Source organism: Papio anubis, unplaced genomic scaffold, assembly GCF_008728515.1.
Source record: "Papio anubis isolate 15944 unplaced genomic scaffold, Panubis1.0 scaffold59, whole genome shotgun sequence".
NCBI lineage: Eukaryota > Metazoa > Chordata > Mammalia > Primates > Cercopithecidae > Papio > Papio anubis.
The window spans coordinates 34,535-58,636 of NW_022166121.1; the positions used below are offsets into that span (position 1 = coordinate 34,535).

Genomic DNA, 24,102 nt, shown 5'->3' on the forward strand with positions numbered 1-24,102 from the left:
TGGCCAACATGGTGAAACCCCATCTCTACTAAAAATACAAAAAATTAGCTGGGCGTGGTGGCGGGCACCTGTAATTCCAGCTTCTTTGGAGGCTGAGGCAGGAGAATCACATCGAGATCGCGCCATTGCTCTACAGCCTGGGCAACACAGCGAGACTTTATTTTCTCTGACATCATGTCTCTGTAAGGATACTTCTGACCCTCTATCTTTTTCCTTCATTCAATAAATATTGATTGAATGCTTAGTATATGCTGGGTGCCAGCGTACAATGGGGATCCAACTCAGTTATACTCAATGTGGAAAATGTATCTCTTACTCCTTGCCTACCTTAGACCTTATGGTTTTAGCCATGCCCCAGTCTAACTTCTCCCAATGACTATACCTGCCTTTGGGTTTTCAAATAAGCCAATCTTTCTGAACATTTTAAGCTTCTCTCATAAATATAACACAACATGACATCAAAATTCATATCCCAAGTCAGATGTTTCACAAAGATGCAAAAGGAATAAACATGCAAAAGGAATAAAAATGTGAAGCTCAGACGGGTATGGTGGCTCACACCTGTAATCCCAGCACTTTGGGAGGCTGAGATGGGCGGATCACTTGAGGTCAGGAGTTTGAGACCAGCCTGGTCAACATGGTGAAACCCCGTCTCTACTAAAAATACAAAAATACAAATGGCTGGGCATGGTGATGGGTGCCTGTAATCCCAGCTACTCAGGGAGGTTGAGGCAGGATAATCACCTGAACCTGGGAGGTGGAGGTTGCAGTGAGCAGAGATGGCACCACTGCGTTCCAGCCTGGGAGACAGAGGGAGTCTCCATCTCAAAAACCAAGCCAACAAACAAACAAAACAAAACAAACAAACAAAAACACGTGAAGCTCAGTAGAGAATAAAGAGACAGCCTCAACCTCCTGGGCTCATGTGATCCTCCTGTCACAGCCTCCCACGCAGCTGAGATCACAGCAGTGCACAAAACCATACACCATGCCCAGCTTTTTTTTTTTTTTGTAGGTGGGAAGATGAGGTCTCCCTGTGTTGCCCAGGCTAGTCTCAAACTCCTGAGCTCAAGAGGAGAAATATTTAGAAAGAGAAACATAAGGTATATTATAAAGAATGCTTTATCTGAAAATATTTTGTATTTTTTAGAATGGTTAATAAAATATTCGAGTGTTCCCAGGTAGCTTATGGACTTCAGTTCTTGCAGCGTAAAATTATTTTTGCAGAGAAACAGGAGCAGGTGAATACAACTATCACTTTTCGGGTAGCACAGAACATCAGCATTTATGTGAATTACAACACCACATGTTCTTTCATATAATTTAACAGCCCCTTGTCCAGGGATTCGTTTGGAGAAAATGTTCATATACAAATGACTGGCATAGAATTATAAAGCTTATCAGTGCTTTTATGTTTAACGTTAAAAGCAGTAGGCTTTTCTTGGTTTTTTGTTTGTTTGTTTTGTTTTTAACGATGCCACTGTGGACCCATACGTGGCATTCTGGAAGGGAACACATAACAGAGACACCAAAAGCAAGGAAGAGAAGTCACGTGGCATGAGGCAGGATAGAAGAGGCATTTTATAATGTACCAAGATATTTGAGTAGGGACAACTTGTATTTACCAAATGAGCCCTGGCCACAACTCTCACAGCCCATTACAATTCCTACACCCTGAGGTGAAACACAGCTACTTTCACTTCAAAAGCAAGATGCATAGTGCCCAATAGCAGGAACCCCATTTCCATAAGTGGAGACAGCCTATGTCTTCTGTGCAGTTTACTCATCTCAACTTCTGGTCTAGATGTGTGTAGATATGGTCCTGCCCTCCCTAATATGTCAAGAGTGGAAAAAATGACGTTATAAACAAAGAGCTTGTCTTGTTTGTGCAAAATCTCAGGCGTAGAGAAGTGGAAATCTAACACCTTTGAAAAGTAGAAGGAAACAGGAATATGATTTTTCCTTGTTTCTTATTAAAAGATGAGTTTGATTTTATCTAAATTCAGAATATTAGATAACTGCATTTTATATTCACCTATAACCTAAGATTCATAAGTGCATTCCTATCAGTACAGTGTTTTATAATAATAACATAAGTCCATCCTTAACAGTGATGTTGAGGCAGCAGAGAAGTTCACAGCTAGAAACTGTTGAGATTTTAAGGTGTACAGCATTTGGCTTAATATTTACAAATGCACCTGCTACATAGGAATATTCCATTTCCCTCATTTAAACAAAGTGAAAACTTTTAGACCAAATGCTAGAAAACTGCTAGACCAGCTTCTAGCAGATGGTGATATTCCAGTATAGCAAGTTCTTCAGACAAAAAATAAAATTATCTGCAAATAGTGTTGAATTAAATATCCATTTCTAGGTCGGGCATGGTGGCTCATGCCTGTAACCCCAGCACTTTGGGAGGCCAAGGCAGGCGGATCACTTGAGGTCAGGAGTTCAAAACCAACATGGCAAAACCCTGACTTTACTAACAATACAAAAAAATTAGCCTGTAGTCCCAGCTACTCAGGAGACTGAGGCAGAGAATTACTTGAACCCGGGAGTTACATGTAATGTACATATACACATGTATATACACATATATATAACATACCTCATTTTTAAAAGCATCTTCCACATGTTCATAATTTTTCTTAAAGAGAAAGACCACGATGAAGAAAAAGTAAACAGTCATAGCCCAGAAACCCATGAACTATTTCTGAAATGTTACCATCACCTCAGTGGGTGACCAACATAACCCAGTAGGCAAATAACACAAACAACTATATGTTAGGAAACAAGAGGGCATTGAAATGATTCCTGAAAGCAGAAAAGGTTGTGGAAGACCAATGTCAATGACTCAAATGAGATATCGGCTTTTTTTTTAAATTTATGGAAACCATTGACTCATTTACCCAAAAGACATTATTTGTTGCCCAAGGCTCTTCCAGGATCAGAATATGAATGTTTATAGAGATTTATGGAAAGTAAATGCATCAAAACACTGGGTCTTATAGGACTTACAGTTTGTGACAAGTACCTCTTGCTTTATAGATATAGGGTAATAGAAAAGAAAAGCAAACATAGAATATATGCCATTGGTAAAACATAGGCAATACAGTGGAAACAGGTGTGGCTGTTTGGTTTGCTTAGTAATATCTCAAATAATGTGACAGCAGTCTCAGAATGGACACAACCACACAACACTGCAATAGTCTGCTCAACCCATAGCTAAACATGCCTCTTACCACCACCAAGAAGCAAGCAGCCTCCAAGAATTTGGAAGGAGTGCAAAATCTATGAAGTATGCTCCCACTGAGTGGTTGCTTTTTGTGAGCACATAGAAGACAATGAAACACAGACTTCGGAGTCAAGTTCTCCTAAATTCAAATAACAGTACACCACCTCCTACCTGTATAAAGTGAGCAGCAAAATGCCTAATGAAGATCAATGAACCATAGCTATTCTTATGATTATGACAGATTAAGGCTGAAATCAGGCTTGAGCACTGAGCCTGGTGGTTTTTCCACTCTACCTTCAGGATGACACTGAGACTTCATAAAGCTATCAAAGGATGGAGTGGAAATATTTCCTGAAAATGAAAAAGAAGGAACAACTTAAGCTACCTGGAAGGTGAAACATCTGCAAGCCCAACTGGTAAGTACAGGGAATTGTGGTATTAACAAGCTCTGAAGAGGTAAAATGCAGAGCTTTGGTTATCTCAGAGTGCCACCAAACTCGTGGGCTCAAGGCTCAAAGGCAGAAAAAAATAGAAATGACAGCACAGCCAGGACTGAGAGAATTACAAATCAGATAGCATTCAAAAAAAAAAAAAAATCAGCACTCAAAGGACTTCACATTGCAAAGAGAATTTCCAAGTTGCAAAACGCAGACCTAAAAACAGTGTCAAGGAATCTGCCAAGACTCATCTTCCTGCAACATGAAACGTGCATGGAAAACCTTCGACCAACACAGACTGACTCCCTCTTGCATCTCACCTTCCTCAAGTTTTTTGTTTGCTGCAACACAGGAAAGATGTTAATCTGTTAGGGAAACACACCAATTCAAAAAGCAAACCCTTTGCTTTCTGAAGGAGCAATGATGCTTCTTTCCTTCTAAGAAAAATATTGAATTAGAAGCAGCCAGACCTGTTAAAGATGACTGTCCAAATAATAAAAACAATTAGACAAATGTCCACGAGTTGACAGTAACTGGGGAAGAGAGGGGCTCATTTATCATTGACTTTTTAAAAAATGAGAATATGAGTACCATCAGTTTGGCACATAGATACTTAAAAAGACTACTAAGAGGCACCGGGTATGGCTTCACACCTCCCTTGTCCTGCCTACCCCACACCCTCACCCTCACTAACCACATTTTTTTTTTTTTTTGAGACAGAGTCACGCTCTGTTGCCCAGGCTGGAGTGCAGTGGTGCAGTCTCAGCTCACCGCAAGCTCCACCTCCGGGGTTCACGCCATTCTCCAGCCTCAGCCTCCCGAGCAGCTGGGACTACAGGCGCACAGCACCACGTCCTGACTACAGGCAGTAACCACATTTAAGCAGATACATTCTCTGCCCACAGGCATATGTTCTTCAGGTACATGGTTGCATGCTAAAGCACACAGGACTTCCATCTCTTCACAGCTGATTTTCATTTCCATAGTCAAACATCCACCCTACCACACCCCATGCTGTGTTCCAACAGCCTCACTTCCAACCATCATCTGGGTGCCATAGCCTCTCTACTTTTAGTCTTTTTCCTCTTCTGGCTTTCCTGTCCCTCATCTCCAGGTACTGTTGCCAACTTCAGTTTGCATGTGCAAAAAGTGACATGAAACTAACAATGCCAGTGCTTTTCTTGTTACACACTGAGTTGCTATGTGAACTTCAAGGTGTGCAACCCTCCTCAATAAATTCATAATGCTGCTGTGTCTTCAGGGACTCCCACTTTTCCAATCAGGAAGAGTTTTTCCCCTGTAAAGTCTGGGAAAAAAGCCATTCTGGAAACCCCAGTGCTTCTTAGTACTATGCCAGTTTGGGCTTTACCATAATGTTAATGAAAAGGTAGCATTCTGATACAAACAGGTCACGCGTTTAAAACATTAGTATCTATAAATATGTTTATTATATCCCAACTTAGTTCTTTTAAAAACAGTAAACTAGGCTCAGAAAAATCAAGGCTTTTCCTGATGTTTTAATACCACTAAACCAATGATGCCAGGATTCTTAGCTTCTTCCATTTGCTGTCAGTACGCTGTAGACAGCCAGCTATACACAGGTCTTTTTTATTTTTGTCAAGTCTACTGTCTCCATTAATATATATTTACAACACATGTTTAAATGTTCCCTAAATATCATATTCTTTAGTAACTGAACCAAAAAAAAAAAGGAAACTCACCTAATGGACAAGGTCAAATCAAATATACTTCTTATTGCTTCTCAAAGTCTTTCCTTATTTCACCTATTATTCAGTATGCAGAGTCTCAGAACTGACTGCATTTCTATCAGCAGCTGTTTATAGAATGGGGTGTGACTTGTGTTTACTTATGCAAAAGGACTGAAGAACAACAACGCACACTCATCCAGCCAGTTTCTAACTCAGCCTGTCAGATTACAGTTGGCTTTTTTGCTATTACTGTTGTCCATCTCTAATTTTATTGCACTGTGATTGCTAAATGTGGTCTGCATAACATCGAATTTGGGGGAATTTAAGAGGAATTAAGTTTATTTATTTAGAGACAGGGTCTCACTCTGTTGCCCAGGCTGGAGCGCACTGGCGCAATTATGTCTCACCGCAGCCTTGACCTCCCCAGCTTAAGCAATCCTCCCATCTCAGCCTCCTAAGTAGCTGGGATCACAGGTATGCACCACCAAAAATGGATAATTCTTTTTCAGTTTTTTGGTAGAGACAAGGTGTCACTATGTTGCTGCCCAGGCTGGTCTTGAACTCCCGGGCTTAAGTGATCGTCCTATCTCAGCCTCCCAAAATGGTGAAATGACAGACATGAGCCACCATGCCCCACCTGAATTAAGTTTTATAAGTGTTCCATGATTATGTGAAAACAATCTGTACACCCTGTTAGCTGGATGCAAAATTACATACATTCTAGTCAAACTAGTTAGTTGTGGTTTTCGATCTGATATACCCTTATTTATCTTTTTGCTACTTCATCTATTTCTAAGAAAGGTGTGTTGAAACTCCTAGATCATATTCATTTTTAGAAAATAAGCCCAAGGTCATCTCTTAAAGAGGATGAATATAAAGCATAATAAAAGAGCAAGCATTGCAGTCTTTATTCGGAGAAGCACTAAATCTGTGCTTTTCAGTTTGCATTCTGTGAAACTCCAGGATTCATGAAAATACTTTAAGAGTTCTGTAAACTGGGGCCGGGCGCGGTGGCTCAAGCCTGTAATCCCAGCACTTTGGGAGGCCCAGACGGGCGGATCACGAGCTCGGGAGATCGAGACCATCCTGGCTAATACGGTGAAACCCCGTCTCTACTAAAAAATACAAAAAACTAGCCGGGCGATGAGGCGGGCGCCTGTAGTCCCAGCTACTTGGGAGGCTGAGGCAGGAGAATGGCGTAAACCCGGGAGGCGGAGCTTGCAGTGAGCTGAGATCCGGCCACTGTGCTCCAGCCTGGGCGACAGAGCCAGACTCCGTCTCAAAAAAAAAAAAAAAAAAAAGAGTTCTGTAAACTTATTAAAATTTTATTTTTCTATTGTTTGTTTTTGGGTTTTTTTGGGGGTTTTTTTGTTTGTTTGAGATGGAGTCTCACTCTGTCACCCAGGTTGGAGTGCAGTGGTGTGATCTCGGGCTCACTGAAACCACCGCCACCCAGGTTCAAGTGATTCTCATGCCTCAGCCTCTCGTGTGGCTGGGACTAAAGGCCTGCGCAACCACGCCCAGCTAATTTTTGTATTTTTTAGTAGAGATGGGGTTTCACCATGTTGGCCAGGCTGGGTCTCAAACTCCTGACCTCAAGTGATCTGCCCACCTCAGCCTTCCAAGGTGCTGGGATTACAGACATGAGCCACCCCGCCTGGACTTTCTATTATGTTTTTTAAAAACTGGAATTAAAAAAAGTATATGGTCAAATAAGTGATATACCAAATTTAGAGACCTCCAAGTTGTTTATTTATGCTACTTTAAGTTATTTACGTCTGCCATTAGCATTTACATGTTATTTGGAATTCCTATAATTATTAGTGGAGAAGCCTGTAATTCGCACTAGACTTCTCTCCTTTTCTTAATCAGAATGGATTCATTTGTCTATTGTTGTAAAATTATTTAAGGAAGCACATGTGAACTACATTCAAGAAACGGCAGTCAAGGCTCAGGCACACGTTTCAGCACATGTTTGCTTTCATCCTGTTACAACAGTCAATTGAGCAATAAAGAACGAACACAATATGTTGCATCATAACATTTTATTACAGATCACTATAGAGATTATTCTTTGGGAAGTTTCTTGTCTGACTTCTAGAAGCATGAAAGGGCTATTCTAGGTTTGGGCTACTTCTTTTTCATAGCAGATGAGTGTCTTCAGAGCCAGTTCCTGCATAGGAAACCTACATAATGTCATTGCAACAAACCTTTCATTGCCTCAGAAAACTGCTCTGGTCCAGCTGGTTGCAAACTTTCTTTAGCAATAAAACTGTTTCTTCAAATAAAATCTTACATGGCACCCCAACATATAAAATAGGTGGCAGCAGAATGATTCTAATGAAAGGAGTGAAGGTTAAGACACCAGCGCCCATAGACCCACCAAGGACATAAGAAGAATCTCACGGTACACATTTGGAAAATCATTGCAGAAAGGTCTACCTACAATGCAGCTCTGAATCATCTCCTTTGCCTTTGGCTTTGTCCCTAAACACCTCCTCTCTGCCTAACCACTTCAGTTGACAGCTCATTTGTAAGGTCTGCCACACTCTTTATTCAGCGTCTCCTATACCACCTTAACACACTTCTTATCTGGGAGGGATCTGAAATGCTTTGGGTGTCCCTGGTGAGAACTGCAAGAGGAGCTATCTAAAGCTTGAGAGAATGAAATGAGACTACAGGAAGAGTCTTGAGAACAACCATAACTGGGTCATTCCCAGGGAATGTGTCCTGGAAATGAGTCCTGGAAAAATCTAGGCCAAATTGCCCAAAAGGGAAGCAGCACTGACCATGGGATAGGAAACTGGTGTCCTTAAAGGCGCAAGAGAGAAAACTGTTGGGACGATGTTTGTAACCAGGTACACTGGTGATCCTTTCTTGTATCTAAACGGACACTTTGAGGCCATCAGAAAATATGACCAGATTAGTCCTGACGGACTCAAAAATCTATATATGGATGGAACCCTCAAAAGTCAAGGTATGGTTTGAAAAACACAATGAAATGTTGGTATAGCAACTTTAAGATAACTGAGAACATATTATTTTGAGCTGTATCAGAAGTCACTTCATACTAAATTATAGCACAAAAGAGCATAAAGAGGTACAAAAATTTTTCAAAATACTGATCAAAGTAAAACTTCAGATTTTCTTCTTTCTATGAATTCAGAAGAAATTTCTAGTATTAGGCTCAGCTAATGGCTGTGTCAGGAGGAGTGTTTTACAAGAAAGTACCCTTGCTTAAAACCATTACAAAGTTCCAGGGAAGGAGAAAGGGGCAGGAGGTAGAGGGGACAGAGAAACCCCTGGCATTCCCTACCTGGCTTTATGTCAACGCAGCACAAAATCAACTCAAATCCACAGGGATTATGTACAAAGGGAGTTTTCAGACAGGTATTCAAAGTCATATCAAGGTCAAACACCAAGAGACTAAGGAGCACGTCAACAAAGGGAAAGAGTCGTTTATGGATCTGGGAGTCTCGGAGGATAGCATTCCAAGAATTCAAGAGGACATCTGGGCAGACAACACAGTTCATTAGAGCCCACAGTAACAGTAGCTAGAAAAGACTGGGGGAGAGTGGTGAGGGATATAAAAACTACATATTGGGTACAGCGTACACTATTCAGGTGATGGGTACACTAAAATCTCAGAATTCACCACTATATAATTCATCCAAGTTGCCAGGCACAGTGGCTCGCACCTGTAATCCCAGCACTTTGGGAGGCCAAGGCAGGTGGATCAGTTGAGGCCAAGAGTTCAACAGCCTGGCCAACATAGTGAAACCCCGTCTCTACTAAAAAATACAAAAATTAGCCAGGCATGGGGACACGTGCCTGTAATCCCAGCTACTCCGGAGGCTGAGGCACGAGAATGGCTCGAACCCAGGAAGCAGAGGCTGCAGTGAGCCAAGATTGCACCACCGTACTCCAGCCTGGGTGACAGAGCGAGACTCCATCTCAAAAAAAATATAGAAAATAAAATAATAATTCATCCATGCAGCCAAACACCCGAAAAGCTATAGATATAGATAGATAGATGTAGATATATGTATCTATTTATATATACCAAAAAAAGACCCATAGTAGTTGTTGCTTTATCAAAAGCCAGAGAAATTTTCTAACCTTCTAAGTTACAGCAATTTATTCGGTCAACTTGCTTTCCCCTATTCTGCCCATCCAGTTTGAAAGACTCCCTGGCCAGGCACGGTGGCTCACACCTATAATCCCAGCACTTTGGGAGGCCAAGGCAGGAGGATCATGAGGTCAAGAGATCGAGACCAGCTGGCCACCATGGTGTAACCCCAGCTCAACTAAAATTACAAAAATTAGCTGGGCATGGTGGCATGCGCCTATAATCCCAGTTACTTGGGAGGCCAAGGCAGGAGAATTACTTGAACCCAGGAGGCGGAGGTGCCAAGATCGTGTCACTGCACTCCAGCCTGGCTGACAGAGCAAGACTCTGTCCATTAAAAAAAGAAAAGAAAGGCTCCCTAACTGGCCAGGTGTGGTGGCTCATGCCTGTAATCCCAGCACTTTGGAAAGCCAAGGCCAACAGATCACCTGAGGTAAGGTATTCGAGGCCATCCTGGCCAACATGGTGAAATCTGTCTCTACTAAAAATACAAAAATTAGCCAGGCATGGTGGTGGGCGCCTGTAATCCCAACTACTCTGGAGGCTAAGGCAGGAGAATTGCTTGAACTAAGGAGGCAGAGGTTGCAGTGAGCCAAGACAGTGCCACCGCACTCCAGCCTGGGTAACAGAGCAAGACACGATCTCAAAGAAAAAAAAAAAAAGAAAAGCTCCCTAACTACTCCAACTAGGTTCCTTCACTAAGTTTCCTTTTCCTGACTAGGCAGATGGAAAGGCAAGCATCCAGGTTAGAACTTAGTCCTCCAAGGCCATACCTTGTCTCTGTCCTCAGCTAAGCCTGTGATAAGGCTATCCATGGAAACAAAGCTCCTATTTTCTTAACATGCCTCTGAGAAAGACATTTGAAGCCTAGAGGTTAAGAACATAAGGGCTAAAATAAGCAGGCAAGAGGGTGGCTCAGAAAGAACAAGAGCCTTGTTTTAAAAAAAAAAAAAAAAAAAAAGTCAGGGAATAAACCTCAATACAGATTTACTAACACAGAAATAAAGACTTTGTGTTAGCAAAGAGACTATGAATCAGCAAGAGAACAACCCAAGAGGATAAAGGAAATTGTAGACAAGAGGAGCATAAACCATGAAGACGTAAGTACCCACGTGTTTATAACATGGATAATTGATAAGCAATAAGTAAGTCTTTAGAAACTATGAGTGTTCAGGGGAAATCACAAAAACAAGCGACATTACACTTAATTTTTTAAATGAGGGTGAAATGAGATTCTGCATGAGACAGATAACTGTAAAGTAGTAAAAAAAGTTTTCAGAAGTCACACATGAAAATCAATCTCATAATTCTACAATCACATTTTATTATGTCCACATTTTAAAGTATAAAGTTAGCCTTTATATACCAACAAATTTGGCCGCAAAGGTTGGTTGAGTTTTGACCTCGAGAAATACCTTCCTATTTTTTAAAGAAAGAAATATTATAATGATATTCCTTTTATTACTTTCCTATATATACTTGCTCATCACATAAAAAATATAATTGCTATATAGCCATCAAGCATTAAAAATAAACCAACACATCTAACAATAGGCCTCAATGGTACCAATCTATTTTCCTAGATGTATCACTCTAAAACCATATATGAATGTTCAAGAAATGCAAGTTTTTTATTTTTCTTTTAGAATCTACAGCATAGAACATGAGAGATAAAATTATTCCATATAGAAATTATGATTTTTAATTAATTTGAAATAATTTCCATTAATTTCTGATGCTTGTAAGCATTTTAGATATACATTCCTTTAGCTCTTGAAATACAGTTCTAAACTGTGAAAAATTCTGACACAGGCAGGAACAGATATCAAAATTCTATTACTTTTAATCTAAAAGCCCTCCATCTTATGTTTTCTGTAGGAGACAGAAACTCACAAAAGAAAATGTGTTGGCTTCTACTATTAGGAAACTGGACATTTTTCACATATATTATAGTGGAAGCAGTTTTACATTTCATTCAGGCACAAAATATTTATGAACTCAGAAGCAGCCCAAACATAAAGACAAAATGCAGCATGATTTTCCAAACCAAAATCTGGGGCTTATGTCTACGGATTTTTGCGACCCTTTGGGAAAAGGCAGAGTTGGAAACACAACTTAGTTGTCCAAGTATTAGAACTTTTAAAGCATCTCTTTGATTTATGAAGAAAATGCACAAAAATATGTTAAAGAAGTACCAGAAAATCCAGCAAGTTGCTCATCACTACACACCTCCATGCACAGATGACATGAGCAATTATTTGTCTTTCTTTCACTTCTGACTTCCAGGGCTCAGGGCTGAGGTCCTATTGACTGCACATAGTAGAAGAAAGGGAAGAGAAGTTGTTTCAATGGCAACATCCTCACCTACTTATGTCTCTTTTCTCATGGCTCCAGTAATTAACTGAATGATTATAAACTGAAACCAAACTGCATCTCTATCCCTTCCATTTTCACCCTGGAAGCCTGTTCTCATAAATTCATTCTCCTCAGGGTATTCCTTTAATCAGTGTTTCTTAATATGAATGAATGCTTTGGCTAACTTGTACAGGTCATCTGCCACTTTTAAGTACTCCGTTCCCACCTCATGGGTGTGTCTCATCTCTTCAGTACAGTTGCATACTTCCTGAAGAGTCTCATTTTGTGTATTGCTTCTCCACTACCCCTCACCACTGGACAGACAACTGGCCAGCTGTCACTCAAATGCTAATTGTGTCTACCATCTACTTTCTCTAACAGGCTTTTCCTTCCCCTAGTTCCCTCCATTCCCTGCCAATTTTATTTAGGAGTGACTCAAAAAGTGTTTTGGGACTCCACTGATAGCTGTGCTTTTCTGATAATTAAACGATATTTACATCCAACTCAACAGTATTTGGTAAGCAATTACTACCTATCCATTACTGTGCTAGCAACTACGAATGTCATGAAAGAAACATATGATCCAGCTACTCCCTTAAAGAAGTTGGTAATCAGGGTTAGGTGGAATGACGCACTCATTTACAAAAAAGGACGGATAAGACAATGTTATCAGGGAGAAAAACATCTGGTACACCATCTGGACCAGCCAGCACAAGAAATCAAAAGTGAAAGGGGCTTCAAGTCAAAAGACCTGAACTATGCTACTTCCTTCCCAGCTATGTGTCCTGTGGTGAGCCAGACAGCCTCTCCCTACTGTTTCCTCAGTATGGGAATATTTATCTAGCAAGATTATTGGAAGGATTAAAGGGTCCATGACGTGAAATGCATTTTATAAACTGTAAACTACTGGGGACATGTAAGATGGCTGTTTTATAAGTCAAGTAGAGCCTGGGAGGTCAGAAAAGGAGAGCAATCTGCCAGGCATGGTGGCTCATACCTGTAATCCCCCCTATTCAAGAGACTGAGGTGGGAGGATCACTTGAGCCCAAGAGATCAAAACCAACCTGGGCAACATAATGAGATGCTGTTGTACAAAAATTTTTCTAATTAGCAAGGTGAGGTGGCTTGTGCCAGTAGTCCAGCTACTCGAGGTGGCTTGTGCCAGTAGTCCAGCTACTCAGAAGGCTGAGGTGGGAGGATCACTTGAGCCCAAGAGTTCAAGGCTACAGTGAGCCATGACTATGTCACCACACTCCAGCCTGGGTGACACAGTGAGACCCTGTCTCAAAAAAAGAAAGAAAAGGAGCAATGTGACCATGACTCAAAGCAAGAGCCAGGACCTGAGCTGGGCATCTTCTTCAAAGCCAGGCAAGATTTAGCTAGAGAGTGAGGAATAGGATACACAGCATGTTTCATGCAAGGACATGTTTTGACTTCCATTTAATAAGTATTGAGGAGCTTGCTAATCATTTCAAAGGATACAAATGTGTTTAAGATATAATCCTCGAAGTACAAAACTGGCTGTAAACTCAAAGGAATGCTTATGAGGTAATGTGGCAAGTTAAGGAGAGCAGGACGACTAATCCGTTGGTATATGGGGTTCCTCTACCACCATCTGTGTAGACCCAGGATAGGTCACCATCCCTCTGCAGGCCTTGTTTTCTCAAATATGAAATAAGAGGTTTCACCTCAATGGTCTCTTTCCAACACAGACATTCTATGCTGTATGATTCCAGGTTCAAAGTTCAAAGCTCAGCCATGAGAAATTTAAGTGGGGTCATGGTGACAGCTGTCCCTTCTATCACCTCTCACTCCTTGCACATGAGGGCCTAGATGAGGGCAGCCACATGGGGATGGGAAGAAGGGGATCCAAGATACACTAATTTTAAAATAACAGAACAGAGTTCCACATCAGGTAGAAAAGGATACAGCAAAGAAAACACCAAAGAATAAAGCCTAGAGAGCCAGGAGGCCAAAATAATGCTGCCGACAGAAGCAGGACATGTGAAGTGGGGAAGGGAAAGAGTTGGAATGGCCATGAGGTGTTCGTGGGTGGTATCAGATTTTTGGAAGGGAAGGATGATGAGATTGGATGGGGGCAGCTTCAGTGTGAGAGATCATCAAAGCCACATCACCGAGAAATGCTTGAAAATCATCCCCATTCCCTGTGGCCCACATTTACCTCTGTCCTTGAGACAGAGGCAGAGTAGCCAACAGTGAAAGCTCCAAAAAGACCATGACTGTACAAGCCACAGAAGACGGAACATGCTGTTAGTTCAGGATGAACAAGACCAAGGATAACAGCAGGGTGCTCTCAGCCAAACTCAATACACAGGACATGGTGGGCAGTCCCGGCTGTTCTGATTAAACTTGGTTTCCAGATACTATCTCCCTGTTGTAAAGTTCTTTATCTGGCAGTGAGTAAAAAAGGAAATGTCAGGGAAGACAGCTAGATGTCCCACACGGCACTCACTCATTCACTCCTCTTAGAAGACTGCAATAAGCACCTCCTCAGATTCCAAACTTAGGCCTTGCCCATCATCATCCACCACCCATCTGAATGTATCTCAATGAAAACACACACTAGCTGGGCATGGTGGCTCATGCCTGTAATCCCAGCACTTTGAGAGGCCAAAGCCAGCGGATCACCTAAGGTCAAGAGATCAAGACCAGCCTGGCCAACATGATGAAACCCCATCTCTACTAAAAATACAAAAATTAGCCAGGCATGCAGATGGGCACCTATAAGCCCAGCTACTCAGGAGGCTGAGGCATGAGAATTGCTTGCACCTGGGAGGCAGAGGTTGCAGTGAGCTGAGATCGCGCCACTGCACTCCAGGCTGAGGCACGAGAATTGCTGGAACCTGTGAAGCGGAGGTTGCCAGGGAGCTGAGATCATGCCACTGCACTCCATCCTGGGCAATACAGTGAGCCTCAAGTCTCAAAAAAAAAAAAAAAAGAAAAAAGAAAACACAGGAAACACAGTGGAGAGGAGTTGTAGTATTATCACCTTCTCTGCCCCGCTCACTCTCCTTGAAACCACTGACACTAAGAAATAAGAGGTTAGAACCCTTCTCTAATTACCCTTATCTAGTTACTTAATGTCTCTGTGTTTTCCTAGAAGAAGAATTCAGTACCTATACCAGGTCTACCATGTTTTTGGTCTCACTTAACACTGCTATATGTATGTGCATATCTCCTAATGCACACCAGCAAGAGTTTCTCTAGAAAATTGCTTTTCAACCTTGTTCATGATATTTGTATGACCTACCAGGACACATGCTCTTGATCAAAGGCAACAGGTCTGAGGGCCCCAGAAAGGCCAGGCCCTGTCCAGCCACCGTGAGGGACAAGGGGTTCAACATCTCAACACAACTGAACGAATTCGGCACACAACTGAACGAATTCGGCGCACACCGGGGGAGATCACCTCCTCTAGGGTAGGTGTCAAAGCGTGAAATTCCTGGGCTATATCTATGCACACATGTTCAGTAATAGAAGATAATATCAAATTGCTGTCCAGCATAGTTGTTTCACACACTCCCAACTTCATATCTTCACCAACATTTGGTGCTTGTTGTCAGACTTCTCAAAATGGTAACACATTATGATCTAAATTTGCTAATGAGTGTGAGCATCTTTTATTAGTTTCTTGGCCATCTAGTTTCCTCTTATTAAAATGCACATTTGTATCTTTCTCCTATTTTTCTATTGGGTTCTTTTTTTTTTAAGACAGAGTCTCCCTCTGTTGCCCAGGCTTGTGTGCAGTGGCACAATCTCATCTCACTGCAACCCCCACCTCCTGCGTTCAAGTGATTCTCACCCCTCAGCCTCCCAAGTAGCTGGGACTACAGGCACGCACCACCATACCCGGTTAATTTTTGTATTTTTAGTAGAGATGGGGTTTCGCCATGTTGGCCAGGCTGGTCTCGAACTCCTGGAGGCAAGTGATCTGCCCACCTCAGCCGTCCAAAGCGCTGGGATTATAGACACAAGCCACCACGCCCAGCCAGGTTCTTTTTCCATGGATGTACAGCTCTTCATATATTCTGGATACTATTTATCAGTCACGTATGTTGCAAATATATTCTTACCGTTTTTGGTTTGTCTTTTCACTTTTTTAGTGTCTCTTAATCTTAAAGTCGTCAAATTTATTCTTTTCTTATAGTTACTTTAATTTATATTATGATCAAGAAAGCCTTTTTTTTTTTTTTTTTAAATGGAGACAGGGTCTCACTCCAGTGCAATGGCACAGTCATAGCTTACTACAGCCTCAACTTCCCAGGCTCAAGTCATCCTCCCATCTCAGTCTCCCAAGTAACTAGGACTACAGGCATGGGTCACCATGCCCAGCTAACTTTCTTTTCTTTTTTGTAGAGACAGGGTCTCACTATGTTGCCCAAGCTGGTCCTGAACTCCTAGTCTCAAGTGATCTTCCCACTTCAGCCTCCCAAATTGCTAGGATTACAGGTGTGAGCCACCATGCCCAGCCAAGAAATTCTTATCTAAAGCGACAAAGATATTTTTGTATATTATGTTTGCAAAGATACTGCCTTTTTATTTACGTCTTTAATACACTGAGAATTTGAGGAATATGTAGGGATCCAATTTCATTATTTTTCCCTTAAGGATACACAATTGTCATAGCACCATTTATTGCATAAAATTATCTTTTCCCCAGTGACATGCAATAAATGAACGGATCTGTTTCAGGGCTTTACATTTGGTTTCATTGGTCATTTTGACCATCCCTGGGCCAGTGCCACAATGTCTTAATCACTATGACCCTAAAATATAACTTCATATCTGGTAGGACTGGTACCCACCTTACCATGGACATGCACCCTTCACACTTCCATCTGAGTTCCTCAAAAACATATGGGGATTTTTATTGGGATTGCACTGCATTGCATTGGGATTGCATAAATCTATAGATCAAATTAAGAAGATTGACATGTTCATGATGTTTAATCTACCTACCTAAGTACATGCATATTTCTCCATCTATTTATGTTTCAGTGCTTTTAAAAATATTCTCGCATCTCACAAAAGAAGATATACAAATGGCAAATAAGCACGAGAAGATGCTCAACATCATATGTTATTAGAGAATTGCAAATTAAAACAAGAATGAGATATCATTATATACCTATCAGAATGACCAAAATCCAAAACACTGACAACATCAAATGCTGGTGAGGATATGGAAACCCAGAACTCTCCTTCATTGCTGGTAGGAATGCAAAATGGTACAGGCCCTTTGTTATAGACAGTTTGGCAGTTGTTTACAAAGCTAAACTTACTCTTACCATACAATCCAATCACATTCTTTGGTATCTACCCAAATGAAGGGAGAACTCATGTCCACACAAAAACCTGCATACTGATATTTATTATAGCAGCCTTATTCATAATTGCCAGAACTCAGAAGAAACAAGATGTTCGTCAGTAGGTGAATGGATAAATAAACTGTGGTACATTCAGACAATGGAAAATTATTCAGCACTGAAAAGAAACAGCTATCAAGCCATGAAAAAACATGGAAGAACCGTAAATGCATATTACTACCTGAAAGAAGTCAATCTGTATGATTCCAACTACGTGGCATTCTAGGAAAGGCAAAACTATGGAGATAGCACAAAGATCAGTGGTTATTAGTGGTTGGAGTGGGGGAAGTGAAAGAGATGAACAGGCAGAGAACAGAGGATTTTTAGGGCAGTGAAATTATTTTGTATGACACTATAACATAGATAGATGTCATTATACGTTTGTATACATACCCATAGAATGTACAACACCAAGAGTGAACTCCAATATAAACTATGGACTTTGGATGATAATGTATCAATGTAGGCTCATCACGTGTAACAAACGTACCACTCTGGTATGGGATGTTGATAGTAGGGGAGACTGTGCATGTTGTGGGTGTTGGGAGGGAAGGGAATATATGAAAATTGTACCTTCTACTCAGTATTACTGTGAACCTAAAACTGCTCTAAAAAATAAGCTAGGCTGGGCATGGTGTCTCACAGTGGCCTGTAATCCCAGCACTTTGGGAGGCCAAGGCAGGTGGATCATGAGGTCAGGAATTCAAAACCAGCCTGGCCAAGATGGTGACACCCCATCTCTACTAAAATACAAAAATTAGCCAGGCACGGTGGCAGGCACCTGTTATCCCAGCTACTCAGGAGGCTGAGGTAGGAGAATTGCTGGAACTCAGGCAGCAGAGGTTTCAGTGAGCCAAGATCATGCCACTGCACTCCAGCCTGGGTGACAGAGTGAGACTCTATCTCAAAAAAAACAGAAATAATAAATAAATAAACTCTAAGAAAAGAGTATTTTTGGCTGGGTGCTGTGGCTTATGCCTGTAATCCCAGCACTTTGGAAAGCCACAGCAGCCAGATTATGAGGTCAGGAGTCCAAGACCAGCCTGGCCAACATGGCGAAACCCCATCTCTACTAAAAATACCACAAAAAAAAAGAAAAAAAAAAAGTTAGCTGGGCTTGGTGGTGTGCGCCTGTAGTTCCAGCTACTTGAGAGGCTAGGGTAGGAGAATAGCTTGAACCCAGGAGGCAGAGGTTGCAGTGAGCCGAGATCGCTCACTGCGTCTCAAAAAAAAAAAAGAAAAGAAAAGCATCTTTCAAAAAGTTTTTGGGCCAGGCACAGTAGCTCACACCTGTAATCCCAGCACTTTGGAAGGCCGAGGTGGGTGGATCATGAGGTCAGGAGTTCGAAACCAGCCTGGCCAACATGGTAAAATCCTGTCTCTACTAAAGATACAAAATTAGCCGGGCATAGTGGCATGCACCTGTAATCCCAGCCACTCGGGAGGCTGAGGCAGAAGAATCACTTGAACTCAGGAAAAGAAGTTGCAGTGAGCCGAAATTGCACAACTGCACTCCAGCCTGAGTGACAGGGCGAGACTCCATCCCAAAAAAAAAAAAAAAAGGTTTTCAATAAACACTTTTCATGAAGATCTTGTGTATCTTTCAACTTATTGATACTTTGTTTTTGTCACTACTGTAAGTGATAACTTTTAAACATGTATCTTCTATTTCTTATACAGCCATATTAATTCCAGCAATTTGTTAAACATATTAGGTAAAAATAAATTACTTCTTCCTTTCTAATCTTACCTTTTAGTCTAATTATAAAGAGTCAGCTGGGCGCAGTGGCTCACGCCTGTAATCCCAGCAATTTGGGAAGCCGAGGTGGGTGGATCACAAGGTCAGGAGATTGAGACCATGCTGGCTAACACAGTGAAACCCTGTCTCTACTAAAAATACAAAAAAATTAGCCGGGGTGGTGATGGGCACCTGTAGTCTCAGGTACTCGGGAGTCTGAGGCACGAGAATGGCATGAACCCGGGAGGCGGAGCTTGCAGTAAGCCAAGATCACACCACTGCACTCCAGCCTGGGCAACACAGTGAGACTCTGACTCAAAAAAAAAAAAAAAAAAAAAAAAGCTAATTATACCTAATTATACCTTTTATTTATATTTCTTATCTTACTGTACTGAGAATCTCAAAAAAAAAAAAAAAAAACAGTGAATACACGTGGTGATACAGGTAGTCTTATCTCTTTTTTTTCTTGTCTTTTTTTTTTTTTTTTTTTGAGACAAGATCTCACTCTGTTGTCCAGGCTGGAGTGCAATGGCACAATCACAGCTCACTGCAGCCTCGGCCTCCCAGTCTCAGGTGACTGTCCCGCCCCAGCCTCCCTTGCCCAGGCTGGTCCGGAACTCCTGGGCTCAAACCACCCACCGGTCTTCCAAAGTGCTGGGATTATAGGTGTGAGCCAGCACGCCCAGCCCAGTCCCGTCATGTCTTGATTCTAACGTTTCACTGTTAAGAATAACATTTGCTGTAGACTTTTGGTACACATTTTTATCAGGTTTATCCTAGTTTGCTAAGCATGAGAATTAAGAATGGGTGTCAACTTTATCACATTTCGTTTCAGCATGTATCAAGGAGACTGTTACTTTTTTCCCTTAATCTGTTAATTTACCAGCTTTTACATTTATTCTGCCTTTGATATTTTTCTTTCCTTTCTTCTAGTTTCTTCTCTCACTTTACTGGTTTCTGCTCTTTTCTCATACTTTCTACCTATAATTTCTCTTTCAAAGTCATTCTGTTTCTCTCTTTTGCATTCGCCAGGGGGTTGGGAGAGCGAAGGGAGGTAGTTCTCAGGGTAATTAATAAATATTTGAATGGCTAAAAGGTGAAATACCTAATAGGTGCCAGATCCTTGAGGTGACCTTATCCAAAACCAGTCTTCAAATGTAACATATTACATTTATATAAGTTGTTCCCGTCTTGGGCTCAAGAAAAAAAAAGTTACTTGAGATGCAGTCACTAGAGGAAGAATTATAGTAGAATGTTTTAAACAGAAATGGTGTTTCACCCTCTAGAGAAACATCGAAAATGCATTAGCTATCATCCGAATTTTCTTTTGAATACAGTACTATATTTAATTTTAACTACTAGCACTTGGGTTCCCCCATTTAATATCTAGAAAGTAGGGTACTAGATTATAAAAATGGCAAGTATCTTAAGAGAGACAAGGAATAATGTTTATGCATTCTGTAATTCAACACTGTATGTTAAAAAGGCCAGCCCATGTCTCTTCTTAATTTTCAAATTAAAGAAACCAAACCCAAATTTCTGAATTCTGGCTAATAATTTAGGAGCCACTTAAAAAAACTTTGCCAAGTTTTTTCATTAGTCTATATTTAATTGTCCTAAAGTCTGTATTTCATTTAACTCCACGAAATGCATATATTTGAGGAAAGATGTTAGAGTAACTGTGATCTAGAAATGAAAAGGGCACTTACACAAGAGAAACAAATCAGCAAACAACTCTGTAACAGAATTCTGGAATCTTTAGTCTTACAAAAAACCACATTAAACATCATAAGAGAATACAACATTTAGTCCACACCTGACTCCAAAGAGTCCCTCAACTACAGCCAGGATTACTTTTTTTTTTTTTTTTGAGACAGTCTCTCTCGCTGTGTCACCCAGGCTGGAGTTGGAGTGCAGTGGTCTGATCTTGGCTTATTGCAACCTCTGCCTCCTGGATTCAGGTGATTCTCGTGCCTCAGCCTCCCAAGTAGCTGGGAGTACAGGCATGCACCACCACATCCGGCTTATTTTTATATTTTTAGTAGAGATGGGGTTTTGCCATATTGCCCAGGCTGGTCTCAAACTCTTGACCTCAGGTGATCAGCCGGCCTCGGACTCCCAAAGTATCGGGATTACAGGTGTGAGCCACAGCTCCTGGCCAAAATCTTTATTTTGTGATTTCTACAAACCTTTAATCACTTTTAGATTTTAAACATTTTTCCAACCTCTATAAGCTAGAATAGATGGGGATCTGTTTTTTAACAGAAATTTTAAGCTGTTTTAGAGAAAAATAAACTTGGCTCAAATGACAAATGTGAAAATATCAAAACTACAAAGCATAGGAGGATGTGGGAAAGGGTTGTAGTGTTCTTCACAACACATATGAAAGTATTTCCCAAATATATATATTAAATGTCCTTCAAATATAACAGAAGTTAAATGCAAAATAGCATACATATACCTATCCAAAAGCTGTTAGTAATTTTAAATAAGGTTTGATAAGTAAATTGGCCTCCACCAAAGATCCAAAGATATACTAGTAAAGCTTGATGCCACTAAGGAGGGAGAGAGCCTGGTTTAAATGACTGAAATTCAGGCAGCAGCTTATGAGCACATCAATTAAACATCTAACGAACAAGAACTGGGGATGTGCCACTATGTTAAGCACCAAGAATGTGGCTCTAGAAGAGCAACAGTCTAATAGGTAAGCTATTTGTGGAAGTGCCCAAGGAAAATTCATGGAAAGAAGAACTATAGGGCCTGGCATGGTGGCTCATGCCTGTAATCCCAGCACTTTGGGAGGCCGAGGTGGGCGGATCACCTGAGGTCGAGAGTTCAAGACCAGCCTGACCAACATGGAGAAACCCCGTCTCTACTAAAAATACAAAATTGGCCAGGCATGGTGGCACATGCCTGTAATCCCAGCTACTAGGGAGGCTGAGGCAGGAGAAACATTTGAACCCGGGAGGCAGAAGTTGCAGTGAGCCGAGATCGCACCATTGCACTCCAGCCTGGGCAACAAGAGCAAAACTCTGTCTCAAGAAAAAAAAGAACTGTAACAGAAGTATATGCAAGCCGTTGGGGAGATGGGAGGTCTGGGGAGATAGCACAAGAGGGAGGAGAAGGAGCCCACGATGTCTAAGGAGGGAATCAGAAAAACTTCACATAGGGGCATCTGAGTCAAGGACTGAAGTCAGAATGTGAGTGTCCAGGCACACAGAGGGACAAGTGACAAATGTGAATGGACAAAAATTACACAGTGCACCAGATAATGTGGGGAAGGTCTTTACCTCACATGTCAGCCAAATAAGCATTATCCTTTCAAGATAACAAAAACTGTAAGCAAATAATTCTTGATGCCAATCCAAAACATGTAATCGAGTTTTGATGGAATTTGGTAAGGAATGCCTGATGTCCAAAATTAAAAAAAGAAATAGACCAGGTTTAAGTCCTTCAGGAGGGAACACATCTTGGGCTGACTGATGCGGGTGAGTAAGGGTTTGAGGGTTTGCACTTGCAAAGGTGTAGGAGGCTAAGGTTACTTAGGATGCATGAAAGGACCTCAGCAGTGGACGCGGCTGAAAGGATGCATGGAGGTAGGGGAGAAGGTATCCAGAACAGAGGCTGAAAACATGGGAAAGTGTTGGAGACCTGGGCCTAAAGGGACTGTGACATGGCACTAAAAAGTTTGTGTGTTCAATGAGATACCATCTCACACCAGTTAGAATGGCAATCATTAAAAAGTCAGGAAACAACAAGTGCTGGAGAGGATGTGGAGAAATAGGAACAATTTTACACTGTTGGTGGGATTGTAAACTGGTTCAACCACTGTGGAAAACAATATGGTGATTCCTCAAGGATCTAGAACTAGAAATACCATTTGACCCAGCCATCCCATTACTGGGTATATACCCAAAGGATTATAAATCATGCTGCTATAAAGACACATGCACACGTATGTTTATTGCGGCACTATCCACAACAGCAAAGACTTGGAATCAACCCAAATGTCCATCAGTGACATACTGGATTAAGCAAATGTGGCACATATACACCATGGAATACTATGCAGCCATAAAAAAGGATGAGTGTGTCCTTTGTAGGGACATGTATGAAGCTGGAAACCATCATTCTCAGCAAACTATCGCAAGAACAGAAGACCAAACACCGCATGTTCTCACTCATAGGTGGGAACTGAACAATGAGATCACTTGGACTCTGGAAGGGGAACATCACACACCGGGGCCTATTATGGGGAGCAGGGAGCGGGGAGGGATGGCATTGGGAGTTATACCTAATGTAAATGATGAGTTGATGAGTGCTGACGAGTTGCTAGGTGCAGCACAACAACACGGCACAAGTATACATATGTAACAAACCTGCACGTTGTGCACATGTACCCTAGAACTTAAAGTATAATAAAAAAAAAAAAAAAGTTTGTGTGTTATCCTCTGGGCAAGGGAAGACCACCATGGGCTCTTTATGCAGGAGAGGACCATGAAATGTGTGCCTTACAAAGATCTCTATGGCAGCCACATGGAGACTGGAAATACACACAGCATCAGGAGGCTCTAATGTTACTGAGTGAATGTTTGTGTCTTCCCAAAAATGGTATGTTGAAATCTAATCCCCAGTGTGACGGTAGAAAGAGGAAGGTCTTTGGTAAGTAATGAGGTTTTGAGGATAGACCCTTCATGAAGGGGATCAGTGCCCCTATAAGAAGAGTCTAGAGAGCTACCTTTCTGCCTGATGAGAACACAGTGAAAAGTCAAGTGTCTGCAGCCTGGAAGAGAGCTCTCACCAAAATCTGAGCATGTGAACACCCTGATCTCAGACTTGCAGCCTCTAGAAGCGTGAGAAATAAATGTCTGTTGTTTGCAAGCTATCCAGTCTATAGTACTTTGTTGTAACAGTTTGAACTGGCTAAGACATATGGAGAGAGACTCTGAGGGTTTGAATTGTGTTGGAGACAGTAGGGATGAAAAAGAAGTGATTAATTCGAGATATATTTAGGAGGTAGAAATCAATATAATTTCTTGATAGACTAGTATAGAAATTAAAGATAACCAAAACTTTTAGTTTGGTAAATAAATGGTACATCATTAACTGAAA

The 24,102-nt window shown here is 41.3% G+C and overlaps 1 protein-coding gene across 6 annotated transcripts in view; it reads right to left on the reverse strand.

Annotated features, from left to right (window-relative positions):
- Nucleotides 1-24,102, reverse strand: part of LOC101012967 (ras-related protein Rab-27A) — a 68,639-nt gene that overhangs the window by 19,964 nt on the left and 24,573 nt on the right. Inside the window, exon 3 of one of the 6 annotated variants that reach the window (XM_031662363.1) lies at nucleotides 11,740-11,820. The exons of 3 other annotated variants lie outside the window; for them this stretch is intronic. Coding sequence is in view for 1 of the 3 variants with exons in the window: in XM_031662365.1 (XP_031518225.1) it covers nucleotides 11,814-11,820 (7 nt within the window). In the remaining 2 variants the exon portion in view is untranslated. Of the gene's footprint in view, nucleotides 1-11,705; nucleotides 11,821-24,102 lie in introns of those variants that run through there. 2 more of the 6 variants (XM_031662362.1, XM_031662365.1) reach the window with 2 other exon arrangements.